Below are 18,010 nucleotides of genomic sequence, written 5' to 3' on the forward strand. Positions count from 1 at the left end.
TGGCCCAGCTGCAGGTCAGTGGGACTAGGCAGAAAAATGGTTCAGCACAGCCAAGAAGGGCCAAAAGGCCTGTTTCTGTGCTGTAATGTTCTATGGTTCTAAAGGTTAACTTGCAGGTTGAGACAGTGGTAAGGAAGGCAAATGCCACGTTAACATTCATTTCAAGAGGTCTTAAATACAGAGCAGGGAAGTGGTGCTGAGACTTGGGTATTGTGTATTGGGTATTATGAATAGTCTGGGCTCCTCATCTTAGAAAAGATGTGCTGGCATTGGAGAGGGTTCAGAAAGATGATTCTGGGAATTTAAGGGCTATCATATAAGGAACATTTGATAGTTCTGGGCTTGTACTTGCTGGAACTCAGAAGGATGAGGGGGGATCTCATTGAAACCTTTCGAATGTTGAAAGGCCTTAACAGAGTAGATGTGGAAAGGATATTTCCTATTGTAGGAGAGTCTACAGCAAGAAGGCACAGCCTCAGGATAGGGGGGCATCCATTTAAAACAGAGGTGCAGAGAAATTTCTTTACCCAGAGGGTGGTGAATTTGCAGCTGTGGAGGCCAGGTTGTCGGGTTTATTCAAGGCCGAGTTTGATAGGTTCTTGATTGGACATGGCATCAAAGGTTTCTGGGAGGAGGCCGGGGAGTTGGGCTGAGGTGGAAAAAAAAGGATCAGCCACAATTAAATGTTGGAGCAGACTCGATGGGCCAAATGGTCTAATTTTGCTCTGGGTGCAGAGGAGATTCACCGGGATGCTGCCTGGATTAGAGGCCATAGAAATATAGTAAACCTACAGCACAATACAGGCCCTTCGGCCCACGACGTTGTGCCGAACACGTCCCTACCTTAGAAATTACTAGGCTTACCCATAGCCCTCTACTTTACTAAGCTCCGTGTACCTATCTAAAAGTCTCTTAAAAGACCCTATCGTATCCGCCTCCACACTCGTTGCCAGCAGCCCATTCCACACACTCACCACTCTCTGCGTAAAAAACTTACCCCTGACATCTCCTCTGTACCTACTCCCCAGCACATTAAACCTGTGTCCTCTCATACTAGCCATTTCAGCCTTATGGAAAAAGCCTCTGACTATCCACACAGTCAATGCCTCTCATCATCTTGTACACCTCTATCAGGTCACCTCTCATCATCCCTCGCTCCAAGGAGAAAAGGCCGAGTTCACTCAACCTGTTCTCATAAGGCATGCTCCCCAATCCAGGCAACATCCTTGTAATGCTCCTCTGCACCCTTTCTATGGTTTCCACATCCTTCCAGTAGTGAGGCAACCCGAACTGAGCACAGTACTCCAAGTGGGATCTGACCAGGGTCCTATATAGCTGCAACATTACCTCTCGGCTCCTAAATTCAATTCCACAATTGATGAAGGCCAACACACCAAACGCTTTCTTAACCACAGAGTCAACCTGTGCAGCTGCTTTGAGCATCCTATGGACTCGGACCCCAAGATCCCTCTGATCCTCCACACTGCCAAGAGTCTTACCATTAATACTATATTCTGCCATCGTATTTGACCTACCAAAATGAACCACCTCACACTTACCTGGGTATGAGGATGTCTTATGAGGATGGGCTGAGGGTTTCTCTCTTTGCAGTGAAGGAGGTTGGATAGAGGTGTAACAAGATGTTAAGAGGCACAGATCGAGTGAACAGTCAGAGACTTTGTCCCCAGGGCAAAAATGGCTAATGCGATGGGACATAATTTCAAGGTGATTGGAGGGAAGTATCGGGGGCCCTTCAGAAAAGGCTGTTTCTGTTTTTGCACAAGGGTTGGAGCTGGATCACGCTGCCAAGGGTGGCATCGAGGCAAACACTCCTGAGGCATTTAAGGGACTTTAAGATAGGTATGGATGACAGAAAACTGGAGGGCTATGAGGGAGGGAAGTGTTAAAGATTGATCTTTGAGTAGGTTCAAAGGGCTGCACACTTTTTGGCAGAAGGGTCTGCACTCTGCTGTAATGGTCTAAGGTCTACAGTCTGCTTGTACCTAGAGCCGTCATGCCAAGCACTGCAACCTCGCTCAAGAGCATCACCGTTTCCTCCAGGTCCAGTACAGAGAGGTCCTGTGCCATACTGTCATACAGCTCCAGGTTGTCATTCATGGAGGCATTCAGTTTATCCTGGTAGGCTGTTCTCCATCTCCTGAACAAATAACAGACAGCAAGCTCAGTGAGCACGCAGGAAGAACGATGTTACAGTCTTTGTGCTCATGTTAGTTAGAGTATTAGACCTCACTCACTCAGGGCAGCTCCAGCATCTGTTCGGATGTCCTATCACACACCCAGTGAGGGGTGGAGGCGGTACACAGCTTCCCCAGAATTGCCCCATTATGCACTCCCCGAGTTAGACACAATGTGAAACTCCCTCTGCATCATCCCGTTCAGCATTCCTGGGATTACACACAGAGTGAAACTCCCTCCACACCATCCCATCACACAGTCCCAGGGTCAGACACAGAATGAAACTCCCTCCACACCGTCCCATCACACACTCCCAGGGTCAGACACAGAGTGAAACTCCCTCCACACCGTCCCATCACACACTCCCGGGGTCAGACACAGAGTGAAACTCCCTCCACATGTTCCCGTCACACACTCCCGGGGTCAGACACAGAGTGAAACCCCCTCCACACCGTCCCATCACACACTCCCGGGGTCAGACACAGAGTGAAACTCCCTCCACACTGTCCCATCACACACTCCCAGGGTCAGACACAGAGTGAAACTCCCTCCACACCGTCCCATCACACACTCCCGGGGTCAGACACAGTGAAACTCCCTCCACATCATCCCATCACACAGTCCCAGGGTCAGACACAGAGTGAAACTCCCTCCACACCGTCCCATCACGCACTCCCAGGGTCAGACACAGAGTGAAACTCCCTCCACACCATCCCATCACACACTCCCGGGGTCAGACACACAGTGAAACTCCCTCCACACCGTCCCATCACACACTCCCGGGGTCAGACACACAGTGAAACTCCCTCCACACCGTCCCATCACACACTCCCGGGGTCAGACACAGAGTGAAACTCCCTCCACATTGTCAAAAGGCAGTGCCTCAAAAGGTGGCTTCCATTATTAAGGACACTCACTATCCAGGACGTGCCCTCCTTTCATTGTTACCTTCGGGGAGGAGGTACAGGAGTCTGAAGACACACACTCAATGATTCAGGAACAGCTTCTTTCCCTCTGCTTTCCGATTTCTGAATGGACATTGAACCCGTGAACGCTACCTCACTACTTTGCTCTCTTTTTGCACTAATTTATCCTTCTAAATACAGTTCTTATTGCAATTTTTAGGACTGTACTGCTGCCACAAAACAACAAGTTTCATGACATATGTCAGTGATATCATAGTCTAAAGTTCGGTATGAGGCCCCAAATACCAAGAACTTTCTACAGGGGCATGATCGAACGCATCCTGACTGGCCGAATCACTGCCTGGTATAGGAACTGTACCTCCCTTAGCTGCAGCATAAAAGCCAGGACAGCTTCTTTCACCAGGCCATCAGACTGATTAATTCACGCTGATACAATTGTATTTCTATGTTATCTTGACTGTCCTGTTGTACATACTATTTATTATAAATTTCTATAATTGCACATTTAGAAAGAGACGTAACGTAAAGATCTTTACTCCTCATGTATATGAAGGATGTAAGAAATAAAGTCAATTCAATTCAAGGCATTCCAGTTAGTAGGTTAATTGGTCATTGTAAGTTGTCCTGTGATCAGGTAAGAGTTAAATCGGTGGTTGCCGGGCACCGCGGCCTATTGGCTGGAAGAGCCTGTTCCCTGTTGCATCTCTGAATAAATACTTAATACACCTGACTGTGACCGTTCTGATCCTGCCTGGTAGAGATTCCCAGGCCATCAGTGGCCTCACTGTGACCACGTCAGTGGAAGTAGGGTGGATCGGGTGACCATTTTCCAAGCACCTGTGCTCCAGTGTTATGGTCTTCGCACCTCTTTCCATTCACATACTGACCTGTCTGTCCTCAAGCGCCTCCTATGCCAGGGTGAGGTTAAACACAAGCTGGAGGACTGGCACCTGTATTCTGCCTGGGATGGGCCGGGTTACAGTGGCAGTGGGCGGGGTTCAATTCCCGGCACTGTCTGCAGGGAGTCTGTACATTTTCTCTGTGACCACGTGGGTTTCCTCCGGGGGCTCTGGTTTCCTCCCACATTCCTAAGACGTAGCGGCTAGGGTTAGTGAGTTGTGGGCATGCTATGTTGGCACTGGAAACATGGCAACACTGGCAGGCTGCCCAATGCATCCTCGGACTGCACTGGATGCAGGTGGCACATTTCACTGCACGTTTTGATGGTACGTAACAAATAAAGTTCATCTTTGATTTTTAATCCATAACCTGATGGCGTTCTCCATTTTCAGGCGCCCTTGCCCACTCTGTCCTCCCTCTCTCTCCCCTCCTGGTCTACCCAGTTCTGCCTCCACCCACTCCAGCCCCTATCACACCGTTTCTTTGTTCCTCCACCTGCACCCACTCTCACCTCCCTCACTTGGTCCAACCTCCCGTCCTATAGATTCCACCATTTGCAGCACTCTCTTGCCTCCATCCATCACCTGCCAGCCTCTACTTTCCCCTCCTCTATCTGCCCATCGCCTCCCCTCACCTGGATCCACCCATCACCTGTTTACCCCTCACCTCATTATAGCTTCCACCTCCCAGTCCTGAAGCAGGGTCTCAGTCTGAAACATCACCTATCCATTTCGCTCCCTGAAGCAGGGTCTCAGTCTGAAACATCACCTATCCATTTCCCTCCCTGAAGCAGGGTCTCAGTCTGAAACATCACCTATCCATTTCCCTCCCTGAAGCAGGGTCTCAGTCTGAAACATCACCTATCCATTTCGCTCCCTGAAGCAAGGTCTCAGTCTGAAACATCACCTATCCATTTCCCTCCCTGAAGCAGGGTCTCAGTCTGAAACATCACCTATCCATTTCCCTCCCTGAAGCAGGGTCTCAGTCTGAAACATCACCTATCCATTTCCCTCCCTGAAGCAGGGTCTCAGTCTGAAACATCACCTATCCATTTCGCTCCCTGAAGCAGGGTCTCAGTCTGAAACATCACCTATCCATTTCCCTCCCTGAAGCAGGGTCTCAGTCTGAAACATCACCTATCCATTTCGCTCCCTGAAGCAGGGTCTCAGTCTGAAACATCACCTATCCATTTCCCTCCCTGAAGCAGGGACTCAGTCTGAAACATCACCTATCCATTTCGCTCCCTGAAGCAGGGTCTCAGTCTGAAACATCACCTATCCATTTCGCTCCCTGAAGCAGGGTCTCAGTCTGAAACATCACCTATCCATTTCCCTCCACACAAACTGCCTGATCCATTGAGCTCATCCAGCATTCTGTTTCTTCAGATGAACTGTTGGCCGACTGCACAATGAATTAGCCAATCAGGGGCTAATATGCCTGCTTGAAACTGGGATTGCACTGTGCACTAAAGCAATAGCGAAAATGCTGAGCAAGGAGAATTGGGCAACATCTTGGGAGGATCTAAAATCAGTACTCCTACAGATCTTCCCTTCAGCCCATCAACAGGGCTGCTTTCCCAGTTGCAGTTGCAGGTACCTGTAGAGGCGCCAGCGGTGATCCAGGGACAGATCCCACACGCTTTCGATCTTCTGCACTTCCTCTGCGCTCATGATGCTCTGATCAGTCAAGTGTCTTTGAATGGCCAACTCCTGCTGGTCCCTGCAGGTCGGGAGAGGGGGTGATCAGTGGGGCACCACGCACACCCTTCCCCACCGACGGCCCCTCCCCTCCCGACCAGCCCCAGTCACAGTGGGGCACCACGCACACCCTTCCCCACCGACGGCCCCTCCCCTCCCGACCAGCCCCAGTCACAGTGGGGCACCACGCACACCCTTCCCCACCGACGGCCCCTCCCCTCCCGACCAGCCCCAGTCACAGTGGGGCACCACGCACACCCTTCCCCACCGACGGCCCCTCCCCTCCCGACCAGCCCCAGTGGGGCACCACGCACACCCTTCCCCACCGACGGCCCCTCCCCTCCCGATCAGCCCCAGTCACAGTGGGGCACCACGCACACCCTTCCCCACCGACGGCCCCTCCCCTCCCGACCAGCCCCAGTGGGGCACCACGCACACCCTTCCCCACCGACGGCCCCTCCCCTCCCGACCAGCCCCAGTGGGGCACCACGCACACCCTTCCCCATCGACGGCCCCTCCCCTCCCAACCAGCCCCAGTCACAGTGGGGCACCACGCACACCCTTCCCCACCGACGGCCCCTCCCCTCCCGACCAGCCCCAGTGGGGCACCACGCACACCCTTCCCCACCGACGGCCCCTCCCCTCCCGACCAGCCCCAGCCCCAGTGGGGCACCATGCACACCCTTCCCCATCGACGGCCCCTCCCCTCCCGACCAGCCCCAGTCACAGTGGGGCACCACGCACACCCTTCCCCATCGACGGCCCCTCCCCTCCCGACCAGCCCCAGTCACAGTGGGGCACCACGCACACCCTTCCCCACCGACGGCTCCTCCCCTCCCGACCAGCCCCAGTCACAGTGGGGCACCACGCACACCCTTCCCCACCGACGGCCCCTCCCCTCCCGACCAGCCCCAGTCACAGTGGGGCACCACGCACACCCTTCCCCACCGACGGCCCCTCCCCTCCCGACCAGCCCCAGTCACAGTGGGGCACCACGCACACCCTTCCCCACCGACGGCTCCTCCCACCCACAGAAAAGGTTAGGGAAGATGTCAGGTGTAGTTTTTTAAAAATTACACACAGTGAGAGTGGTGTGTGTGCATTGCCCTACCAAGGGTGGTGGTAGAGGCAGATACATTAGGTACGTTTAAGAGACTCTTAGATAGGCACATGGGTGATAGAAAAAGGGAGGAGTATGTGGGAAGGAAGGGGTAGATTGATCTTGGAGTAGGTTAAAAGGTTGGCACAACATTGCATGCTGAAAGCCCTGTACTGTGCTGTAATGTTCTGCTTCACCCTCTAGAAACAGTGAGGACAATTCCCTGGATTGGGAGATCTATAACTGGAGGGCAGAAATCTTAGAATTAACACCTGGATGAAAGGAGGATCGAGGAACAGGTGAGGTCAATCGAAGTAGGCTTATCTAGGTTGGCACAACACTGGGAACAGAATGGTCGATACCATTCTAGAGTCATAGAACAATACAGCACAGAAACAGTCCTTCAGCCCATCTAATCAGAGCCAGACTACTAACCTGCCTAATCCCATTGGCCTGCACCCAGATCAGAACCCTCCATACCACACCTATCCACATACCCATCCAAATTTCTCTTCAAAGTTAAAATCAAACCAGCATCGATTATTTCCGCTGGCAGCCTGTTCCACACATCACCATCCTCTGAGTGAAGTTTCACCTCACGTTCCCCTCAAACAATTCACCTTTTACCCTTAACCTATGACCTCTAGTTCTAGTCTCATCCAACCTCAGTGGAAAAAGCCTGCTTGCATTTACCCTATCTATACCCCTGATAATTTTGTATACTCCTAGAGAATCTCCCTCATTCTTCTACGCTCTAAGGAATAAAATCCCAACCTATCCAACCTTTCCCTAAATCTCGGGTCCTCAGCAGGTTTGTAAATTCTACTGTTCTAGGCTCCTACTTGCCCATTAAGAAACTTCAGGCACTGGGAGCTGAACACAGACAGGACACCGGTTCGAAGCTGGTGTACCCCAGAGACATTTCGCTACGTTGCGAGCAGCCTCCATGAGCCACGGGCACCGTACCTTGTGTTGGCGTCGATGATGCAGGCAAACTTCTCGCTGGCCCACTGCTCTGCACTGCACGGAGGCGGCTCCCACTCTCCCTCCTCTTCATCAGAGGCCGCAAAGTCGAAGTTAGCTGCAGTGGGAGAGGGAAAGGCTGCGATTGGTTCATCGTTGTGAGAAGCTCATTTTGCATGCTGTTCATGCAGACCAGATCAGTACACGGCGCAATCAGGTAAAACAGTATCAGAATGCAGAAGGAAGTGTCACGGCTACAGAGAAAGAGCAGTGCAGGTAAACAGTAAGGTGCAAGACCATAATAAGGTAGATTGGGAGGCCAGGAGTACATCTCATTATACCAGGAGACAGATCAATAGTCTCATAACAGCTGGATAGAGGCTGTCCTCAAGCCTCGAGGTGCGTATCTTCTGCCTGATGAGGGGGGAAAGGGTGAATGACTGGGTCTGGGTGTTTTTTTTAAAAAGAAGTCCCCCTCTTGGTTTGGGCAATAATTTTATTAGGCGGGTGAAAGTTCTTTATAATGACCCTTTGGCTGCGATTCTCACTAATGGTATTAGGTCGGATAATTTTGGTATTCTGAGGGGTAGCCAGCAGGGCTGCCCTTTATCACCACTAGTGATCGAGCCATTGGCTGAGGCTACTCAGCGAGACCCCAAAATAACTGCTCCAGACATAGGACTAAAGTCACATAAAATTACATTGTATGCGGATGATATTCTAATTTTCTTATCAAACCCTGCTATATCAGTGCACCACCTTAAACAATGCATCAATTCATTTAGCACCTTTTCAGGTTATAAAGTCAACTTTACTAAATCAGAGGCTATGCCTCTGGGGAATCTGCAGCAGGTACCTGACACTCAGGGTGTTTTCCCCTTTAAATGGTCGCAGACAGGTTTTGTTTACTTAGGTATATTTATCACACCTACGTTTGATCAATTGTTCAAAGCTAACTTTACACAGTTATTTGACAAAATCAAACAGGATCTTGAGCGACGGAGCACTCTTCCCATTTTTTGGCTAGGCCGAATATCCTTGCTCAAAATGAACATTCTTCCTCGTCTGCTCTGCCCAATACGAATGATTCTAGTCATTTTTACCCAACAAATACTGAAAAAAAAATTAAATGGCTGGTTTGTTCCTTTCATCTGGAACAAAAAAAATGACCCTGTATTAAAATGTCTAAGTTACAGCTTCCCAGTAGTCTCGGGGGTCTGGATTTTCCAGACATCAAAAAATATCAATTCAGTTCCTTTTTATCTTATGTGGTTGACTGGGTTTGCAGGGACCCCTCCTCAATTTGGCTAGACATTGAAGCTTCACAAGCAAAATGCCCTCTTATTAATTTGCGTTTCTTCAACAAGATGAAATTAGTTAAGGAATATTGTCGCAATCCAATAACAATTAATACAGTCAGGGCTTGGAGGGCGGTGCGACAAATTGAGGGCAACGCAGCAAAAATATCACCCTTCACTCCAATAACCGGCAGTCCAGATTTTCAGCCTGGCATAATGGATTCTGGATTTAAACTTTGGATTTCTAAGTATTTTCCATCTAGGAGATTTGTTTGATGAAGGAACGATGATGTCTTTTAGTCAAAAAGTACAGAAATTTAACATACCCAACAAGGATCTTTTTCGTTTCTTTCAGATAAGAGATTATATACAGAAAAAAACATCATTGTTAACTGATTTCTGTAGTTCTGACATAGAAAAGAGGGTGTTTTGTTCTAAGGGTGAAGTCTCCATCCGTACTTTTTACAGCATCCTGAGGGAATGTTCTTGTGGAGAGGCTGAGCAGCTGGGAAGGATCTGGGAGGAAGAGCTGGGAGTGGAAATTACAGCTGAAACATGGGAAGACATCTGTGATAATGCAAAGAAGATTTCAGTTTATAATAGAACTAAAGCATTGCAACTCAAAATTCTGCATAGAGCCCATCTGACTCCAGATCGTTTCTCAAAATTTAAGACGGGGGTTTCTGCAATGTGTTCTAAATGTGAAGTAAATACTGGAACTCTCACCCACTGTTTTTGGACTTGTCCCAAACTTCAGGCATACTGTTGTGATATTTTGGGTGAAATGGAAAAGATTCTGAAGATGGAGCTTGAACTGGACCCAGTGTCTTTTCTCTTAGGCTTACCCAGCAGTCGTATTATTAACGTACATCAGAAAAAACTTTTTAACATCCTGACTGTTTGTGCGAGGAAGAACATTTTACTTTGTTGGATATCCAATAAGGCCCCTGGACTTTTTGGTTGGCGTAAATTAATCATGGAATGCATTCCCTTGGACTTTTTGACATGTATGGTACACTGAAAAACAAATAATTTTCATAAAACATAGCAACCTTTTCTGCAGTATGTGGATGTAAACCTGTCTGCTATACTAATAAGGGCTTTTGTATAGGATGTTGTGGTGCTGTCTATATTTTGATATTTTGTTCTGACCGCGATTATCTGTGAGGGGAAGAAATATAAATGTATCTGGAAATTGAAAGTTTTGTTATGCTGAGCAAAAAAAAATTAAATTAAAAAAAAGTTCCTCTCTCATATCCTTTCGAAACTGTCTTCCTTTTATCTGAAACCTTATGCCTTCTTGTTTTTGATACCCCCAAGAGAGAGGAATTGGGTGGTGAGGTAGAGATACGTCTCTACCAAAGGAGGTGTAAGGCACTGCCTCCATTCGCTAGCCTCCCTTGGGCAATATGTAGCACCTGCTTAGCTTCCCCCCACCCCCACATCATCCCGCATGGCTGTGGTGAACTACGTATACCTGTCTGGACACCCCCCCGCTGACTGCTCCTGTGGCCCCTCCCACAGACCCCGGTATAAAGGCGATTGAGGCCTGAGCCCTGCCCTCAGTCTTCAGGATGTAGCATGGTGGTCAACTACTGCTTGTTCTTTCTTCCAGTCAATAAAAGCCGATATCTCGCCTCACGTCTCAGAGAGTTATTGATGGTGCATCAATGGCAGTAATGCACACACAGAGGGAAAAGATTCCTACTATCAGTCCAGGTTATTTCTTGAGCGGTTTGATTGGGGCATGACTACACAAGCGCATGCACATCAGCCAGTGAGAACAGCGAGAAGAGTTTAAAAGAAAAGCAGGCAAGAAAGTAAGGAGGCATGGGATCCAAGGGGAAATTGCTTTATGGATCCAGAACTAGCTTGGCCAGAGAAAGCAAAGAGTGGTTGTAGACAGGTCATATTCTACATCGAGGTTGATTACCAGTGGGGTGCCTCAGAGATCTGTTCTGGGACCCCAAAGCTGTGCCAAACGTGTCTGTACCTCAGAAATAACCTAGGGTTACCCATAACCCTCTATTTTTCTGAGCTCCTGCACATCTTCTTTCTTAATATCTCATGCTCAAGCTTTTCAGTCCACTGTAAGTCATCTCTACAATTGCAAGATCCTTTTCTGAAGTGAATACTGAAGCAAAATACTCATTAAGTACCTCTGCTATCTCCTCCGGTTCCATACACACTTTTCCACTGTCACATTTGATTTGTCCTATTCGCTCACGTCTTAATCCTCTTGCTTTTCACATACTTGTAGAATGCCTTAGGATTTTCCTTCATCCTGGCCGCTAAGGCCTTCTCATGGTCCCTTCTGGTTCTCTTAATTTCTTTCTTAAGCTCCTTCCTTTCTTAGCTAAGGGGACCAGAACTGCTCACAATACTCCGTGTGGTTTGACCAATGCCTCAGCATAACATCCTTGCCTACCCACTGCCCTCTGATTCCTGAAGAGTAGTTCCTTATTTTACCCCACCTCTCCTGATATGAATCATACAGTTCTACAGCAAGGAGAAAGGCCCTTCAGCCCATCTGTATCCATGCTGACCAAGATGTATATTCAAGCTAATCCCATTTCCCAGCACCTTGCTCATAATCCTCTAACCTCGTAACATGCAAAAGTCTTACACGCATATATATAGCTAGAGTGCTTAAGACTTTTGTACAGCGCTGTAGTAATTTTATGTTTGGCACTGAACTGCCGTCTCAAAATAAAACAAACTTCATGACCTACGTGCATGACAACAAACCTGATTCTGATATGGGTCCTTTTCGTGGACTGAGAGTTGGGAAGGGGGCAGGGAGAGGGGAATCATGGTCAGGAAAAGGGGAAAGGAGAGGGGAGGGAGCGGGAAGCACCAGTTAGACATTCTGTAATGGTCAACAAACCAATTGTTTGGAATCAAATGACCTTTCCTGGTGTTTCAGGGTTGGATGTATCTGCATCCGCCCCACCTCCAGCACTCTTCCTCTACCACCTGTCCCACAACCCTCCCATAACACTCTACCCTCGCCATTCCCAACATCCTCTGCCCCAGCCAGATTTACAACTCTCTCTCTGCTCCACGTTGACAAATACAGCACTGTGCAAAGGTCTTAGGCACTCTTGCTATATATGTGTACCTAAAACTTCTGCACCGTACTCTACCTGTCCATGTACTACTTAATTGTATCTAATGTAGCTGCCTCTGATCCACCACCCACTGTGTATTTTAAAAAAATGCTCCTCGGGTCTTTATTAAACATTTCACCTCAAATCTATGCCCTCTAATTTTCAATTTCCCAACCTTGTAAAAAAAAAGACGATTCATTCCATCCAAGTCCCTCAAGTTTTTTCTGCCTACGGGATCAGCACTCAGTTTCCTACGCTCCAATGAGCAAAGCTCAAGCTAACCACTCCCTATAACTCAGTTCCTCTATCTTGGCATCATCTTCGTAAAGCCCTTTTTTTCTTGCACTCTTTCAACTTTAAACACATCCTTTTTATTAACAGAGTAACCGAAGTGGAACACTGTGCTCCACTGCACAAGGCAAGAACAAGCTGGAACATTGGAAACTGGAAAATAAACTCAAATGAATAGTCAAAAGTTGCACGCGATTATTCCCAGTTTAGATAGGAACTGTGATTGATTTATTACTGTCACATCTGCCAAGTACAATGAAAAGCTTTCTGCAGGCTGTTCTCACAGATCAGATTATTGCACTCTGCATCCAGGTAGAACAATGCAGAATAAAGTGTAACAGCTGCAGAGAGCGCGCAGTGCAGGCAGGCAATAAGGTACAATATCATATCGAGGTAGACGGTAAGATAAAGAGTCCAACTTGTCATATGAGTAACTATTTAATAGTGATAACAGTGGGATAGAAGCTGTCTATTTGAAGATGCCCTCAATGGTGGGGAAGTCTGACCCCTTCCTTTGCACATTAGAAACACAGAAAACCTACAGCACAATACAGGCCCTTCGGCCCACAATGCTGTGCAGAACATGTACTTACTTTAGAAATTACTAGTGTTACCCGTAGCCCTCTATTTTTCTAATCTCCATGTACCTATTAAGAGTCTCTTAAAAGACCCTATCGTATCCACCTCCACCACCGTCACCAGAATCCATTCCATGCACTTACGACTCTCTGCATATAAAACCTACTCCCCAGCACCTTCAAATTCTGCCCGCTCTCTCGTGATAGCCATTTCAGCCCTGGGAAAAACCCTCTGACTATCCACACGATCAATGCCTCTCATCATCTTATACACCTCTATCAGGTCACCTCTCATCCTCCGTCGTTCCAAGGAGAAAAGGCCAAGTTCACTCAACCTATTCTCATAAGGCATGCTCCCCAATCCAGGCAACATCCTTGTAAATCTCCTCTGCACCCTTTCTATGGCTTCCACATCCTTCCTGTAGTGAGGCAACCAGAACTGAGCACAGTACTCCAAGTGGGGTCTGACCAGGATCCTATATAGCTGTAACATTACCTCTCTGTAACTCTTACCTAGTTTTTTGAACCTTTTATAAGGTCTTCTTCTTGACTAGATTTACAAGTCTTTGTACACCACCGTTCCTGAACCCTACCATTCTTTCCCTGTCTCATTGAAACGTACCTATGCAGAACCCCCACGCAAATATCTCCTGAACATTTGCCACATTTCTTCCATACATTTCCCCGAGAACCTCTGTTCCCAATTAATGCTTCCAAGTTCTGGCATGATAGCCTCATATTTCCCTTTACTCCAATTAAACACTTTCCTAACTTGTCTGTTCATGTCCCTCTCCAGCACTACAGTAATGGAGATAAAATTGTGATCACTATCTCCAAAATGTTCTCCCACTGAGAGATCTGACACCTGACCAGGTTCATTTCACAATACCAGATCAAGTACAGCCTCTCCTCTTGTAGGCTTATCTACATGTTGTGTCAAGAAACTTACTTGAATGCACCTAACAAACTCCACCCCATCTAAATCCTTCGCTCTAGGGACATGCCAATCCATATTTGGGAAATTAAAATCTCCCACCACACCAACCCTGTTATTATTACACCTTTCCAGAATCTGTCTCTCTATCTGCTCCTCGATGTCCCTGTTACTATCGGGTGGTCTATAAAAAATACCCAGTTGAGGTATTGACCCCTTTCTGTTCCTAACTTCCACCCACAGAGACTCCATAGACAATCCCTCCATGTCTTCCTCCTTTTCTGCAGCCGTGACACTATCTCTGATCAGCAGTGCCATGTCCCCACCTCTTTTCCCCCCCTCCCTGTCCTTTCTTAAACATCTAAAGCCTGGCATTCGAAGTAACCATTCCTGCAACACACACAAAATGCTGGTGTGTCCTGACGAAGGGTCTTGGCCCGAAACGTCGACAGTGCATCTCCCTATAGATGCTGCCTGGCCTGCTGTGTCCCACCAGCATTTTGTGAGTGTTGTTTGAATTTCCAGCATCTGCAGATCTCCTCATGTTAACCATTTCTGCTCTTGAGCCATCCAAGTCTCTGCAATGGCCACAACATTCGGAGCAAGAAGGCTCCGAGTGAACTGCTGATTTGTCAGAGCGAAGGGAGTTTTTTTTACTATTTGGGTTAAAGAGAGGCGAGACTGCGCAGGTGCATGACGTCAGCCAGTAGAGTGCGAAAGGTTTAAAAGGAAGACAGCCATATCCAGCGGGCAGCACAGTGAGTGGCAGCAGAGTGGTAGGGCTTTGGCTCAACGGGCTTAGGCAGTAACGGGTTGAGGCGAGGTAGGAAGTATGTGCGTGAGGCCGGTTTTCTGTGCTCAGTGTCAGATGTGGGAGATCCTGGAGTCTCCCAACCTCCCAGACAGCCATATATGCACCAGCTGTGTCGAGCTGCAGCTCCTGAGGGGCCGTTAGGGAACTGGAGATGCAGCTCGATGAAGATGGAGAGGAGTTACAGGCAGGTGGTCACACCGGGGCCATGGGAGACAGACAAGTGGGTCACAGTCAGGAGGGGGAAGGGGAAGAGTCAGGTATTAGAGAGTACTCCTGTGGCTGTTCCCCCTTGACAGTAAGTACTCCTTTTTGAGCCCTGTTGGGAGGGACAGCCTACCTGGTGGAAGCAGCAGTGGCCGTGCCTCTGGCACAGAGTCTGGCCCTGTGGCTCAGAAGGGTAGGGAAGGGAAGAGGAAGGCATTTGATAAGGTACCCCATGCAAGGCTTATTGAGAAAGTAAGGAGGCATGGGATCCAAGGGGACATTGCTTTGTGGATCCAGAACTGGCTTGCTCACAGAAGGCAAAGAGTGGTTGTAGACGGGTCATATTCTGCATGGAGGTCGGTCACCAGTGGTGTGCCTCAGGCATCTGTTCTGGGACCCTTACCCTTCGTGATTTTTATAAATGACCTGGATGAGGATGTGGAGGGATGGGTTAGTAAGTTTGCTGATGACACAAAGGTTGGGGTATTGTGGATAGCGTGGAGGACTGTCAGAGGTTACAGTGGGACATTGATAGGATGCAAAACTGGGCTAAGAAGTGGCAGATGGAGTTCAACCCAGATAAGTGTGAAGTGGTTCATCTTGGTAGGTCAAATATGATGGCAGAATATAGTATTAATGGTAATACTCTTGGCAGTGTGGAGGATCAGTGGGATCTTGGGGGTCCAAGTCCACAGACGTTCAAAGCAGCTGTGCAGGTTGACTCTGTGGTTAAGAAGGCGTATGGTGTATTGGCCTTCATCAATCGTGGAGTTAATTTAGGAGCCAAGAGGTAATATTGCAGCTATATAGGACACTGGTCAGATCCCACTTGGAGTACTGGGCTCAGTTCTGGTCGCCTCACTAAAGGAATGATATGGAAGCCATAGAAAGGGAGCAGAGGAGATTTACAAGGATGTTGCCTGGATTGGGGAGTATGCCTTATGAGAATAGGTTGAGTGAACTTGGCCTTTTCTCCTTGGAGCGACAGAGGATGAGAGGTGACCTGATAGAGGTGTACAAGATGATGAGGGGCATTGATTGTGTGGATAGTCAGAGGCTTTTTCCCAGGGTTGAAATGTTGCCACAAGAGGACACAGGTTTAAGGTGCTGGGGAGTAGGTACAGAGGAGATGTCAGAGGTAAGTTTTTGTACTCAGAGAGTGGTGAGTATGTGGCTGCCGGCAACGGTGGTGGAGGCAGATATAATATGGTCTTTTAAGAGGCTTTTAGATAGGTACATGGAGCTTAGTAAAATAAGACTAGTAATTTCTAAGGTAGCGATGTGTTCAGTACAACTGCTGTAGGTTTTCTAAGTTTCTATGTTCCTAACATCATAGCTCCAAGTACTGATCCACGCTGTAAGCTCATCCGCTTTGTTCATAATACTCTTTGCATTAAAATAGACACATCTCAAACCATCGGTCCGAGCACGTCCCTTCTCTATCACCTGCCTATTCTCCCTCTCACACTGTTTCCAAGCTCACTCTATTTGTGAGCCAACCACCCCTTCCTCGGTCTCATCAGTTTGGTTCTCAGCCCCCGGCAATTCTAGTTTAAAAACTCTCCCCAATAGCATTAGCAAACCTCCCCACCAGGATATTGTTCTCCCTGGGATTCAAGTGCAACCCGTCCTCTTTGTACAGGTCACACCTGCCCCAAAAGAGGTCCCAATGATCCAGAAATCTGAATCCCTGCCCCCTGCTCCAATCCCTCAGCCACGCATTTATCCTCCAGCTCACACTATTCCTATACTCACTGTTGTGTGACACAGGCGGTAATCCCGAGATTACTACGTTTGAGGTCCTGCTTCTCAGCTTCCTCCCTAACTCCCTGTAGTCTGCTTTCAGGATCTCCTCCTTTTTTCTGCCTATGTCGTTGGTACCAAAATGTATCATGACCTCTGGCTGTTGTCATTCCCACTTCATGATATCTTGGACGCAATCAGATACATCCTGGACCCTGGCACCTGGGAGGCAAACTACCATCCGTGTTTCGTTCCTGCATCCACAGAATTGCCTGTCTGACCCAATAACTATCGAGTCCCCTATCACTGCTGCCATCCTCTTCCTTTCCCTACCCTTCTGAGCCACAGGGCCAGACTCTGTGCCAGAGGCACGGCCACTGTTGCTTCCCCCAGGTAGGCTGTCTCCCCCAACAGTACTCAAACAGGAGTACTTATTGTCAAGAGGTACAGCCACAGGAGTGCTCTCTAGCCTCTGACTCCTGCCCTTCCCTCTCCTGACTGTTACCCACTTATCTATCTCCCCAGGCCCCAGTGTGACTACCTGCCTATAGCTCTATCACATCCTCACTCTCCCTGACCAAAGGTCATCGAGCTGCATCTCCAGTTCCCTCACCCGGTCCCTAAGGAGCTTCAGCAGAAGTGGCCGTCCAGGAGGCTGGGAATCTCCCAGACATCCCATATCTGATACCCAGTACAGAATACAGGCCTCACACACATTCCTCCTGTCTGTATTCAACACAGGCAACCTACCTCGCCTCGACCTGTTATCGCCTAAACCCCGTTGAGCCACAGCCTTCCTACTCTACTCTGTGCCCACTCTGTAAACTCTTCTCGCTGTTCGCACGGACCGACGTCCACGCACTTGCGCATTTGTGCTCTGATTAAAGCGCTGAAGAAATAACCAACAACATCCCATGCACCATTGGTCCACAGGACGTGACACACAGGGACTTGGGGGCTTGACTATATTTTTTGTGTGTTTGCTGCTGTCGTATATGTGCTTTTTGTGCTTTGTGCTGTGTATGGCTATTGGTACTGTGTTTTGTACATTGGCCGCAGAGTAATGCCGCTTCATTTGGCTGTATTCATGTCTGGTGAAATGACAATTAATCTTGAACTTGATTCCAGAGTCCTGATGTAGTTTACTCCTCTCCATAGATGCTGCGTGACCTGCTGAGAGACTGGGAGTGGGGTAGGAGTAACCCCTGGGAAATCCAGCCCCTACCCTCAGTAACCCACCGAATAGCCTTGAGGAGG

At 48.4% G+C, this 18,010-nt stretch overlaps 1 protein-coding gene across 3 annotated transcripts in view; it reads right to left on the reverse strand.

The window, feature by feature from the left end:
- The window catches only part of LOC140732456 (NFX1-type zinc finger-containing protein 1-like), a 62,327-nt gene that overhangs the window by 12,993 nt on the left and 31,324 nt on the right, over positions 1 to 18,010 (reverse strand). For all 3 annotated transcript variants that reach the window (XM_073055134.1, XM_073055131.1, XM_073055132.1), the window contains exons 9-11: positions 7,785 to 7,899; positions 5,619 to 5,741; positions 2,004 to 2,158 (exon numbers count right to left, since the gene is read on the reverse strand). In XM_073055134.1, the coding sequence (XP_072911235.1) occupies positions 2,004 to 2,158; positions 5,619 to 5,741; positions 7,785 to 7,899 (393 nt within the window). The remainder of the gene's footprint in view (positions 1 to 2,003; positions 2,159 to 5,618; positions 5,742 to 7,784; positions 7,900 to 18,010) is intronic.

Source organism: Hemitrygon akajei, chromosome 8, assembly GCF_048418815.1.
Source record: "Hemitrygon akajei chromosome 8, sHemAka1.3, whole genome shotgun sequence".
Taxonomy (NCBI): Eukaryota; Metazoa; Chordata; class Chondrichthyes; order Myliobatiformes; family Dasyatidae; genus Hemitrygon; species Hemitrygon akajei.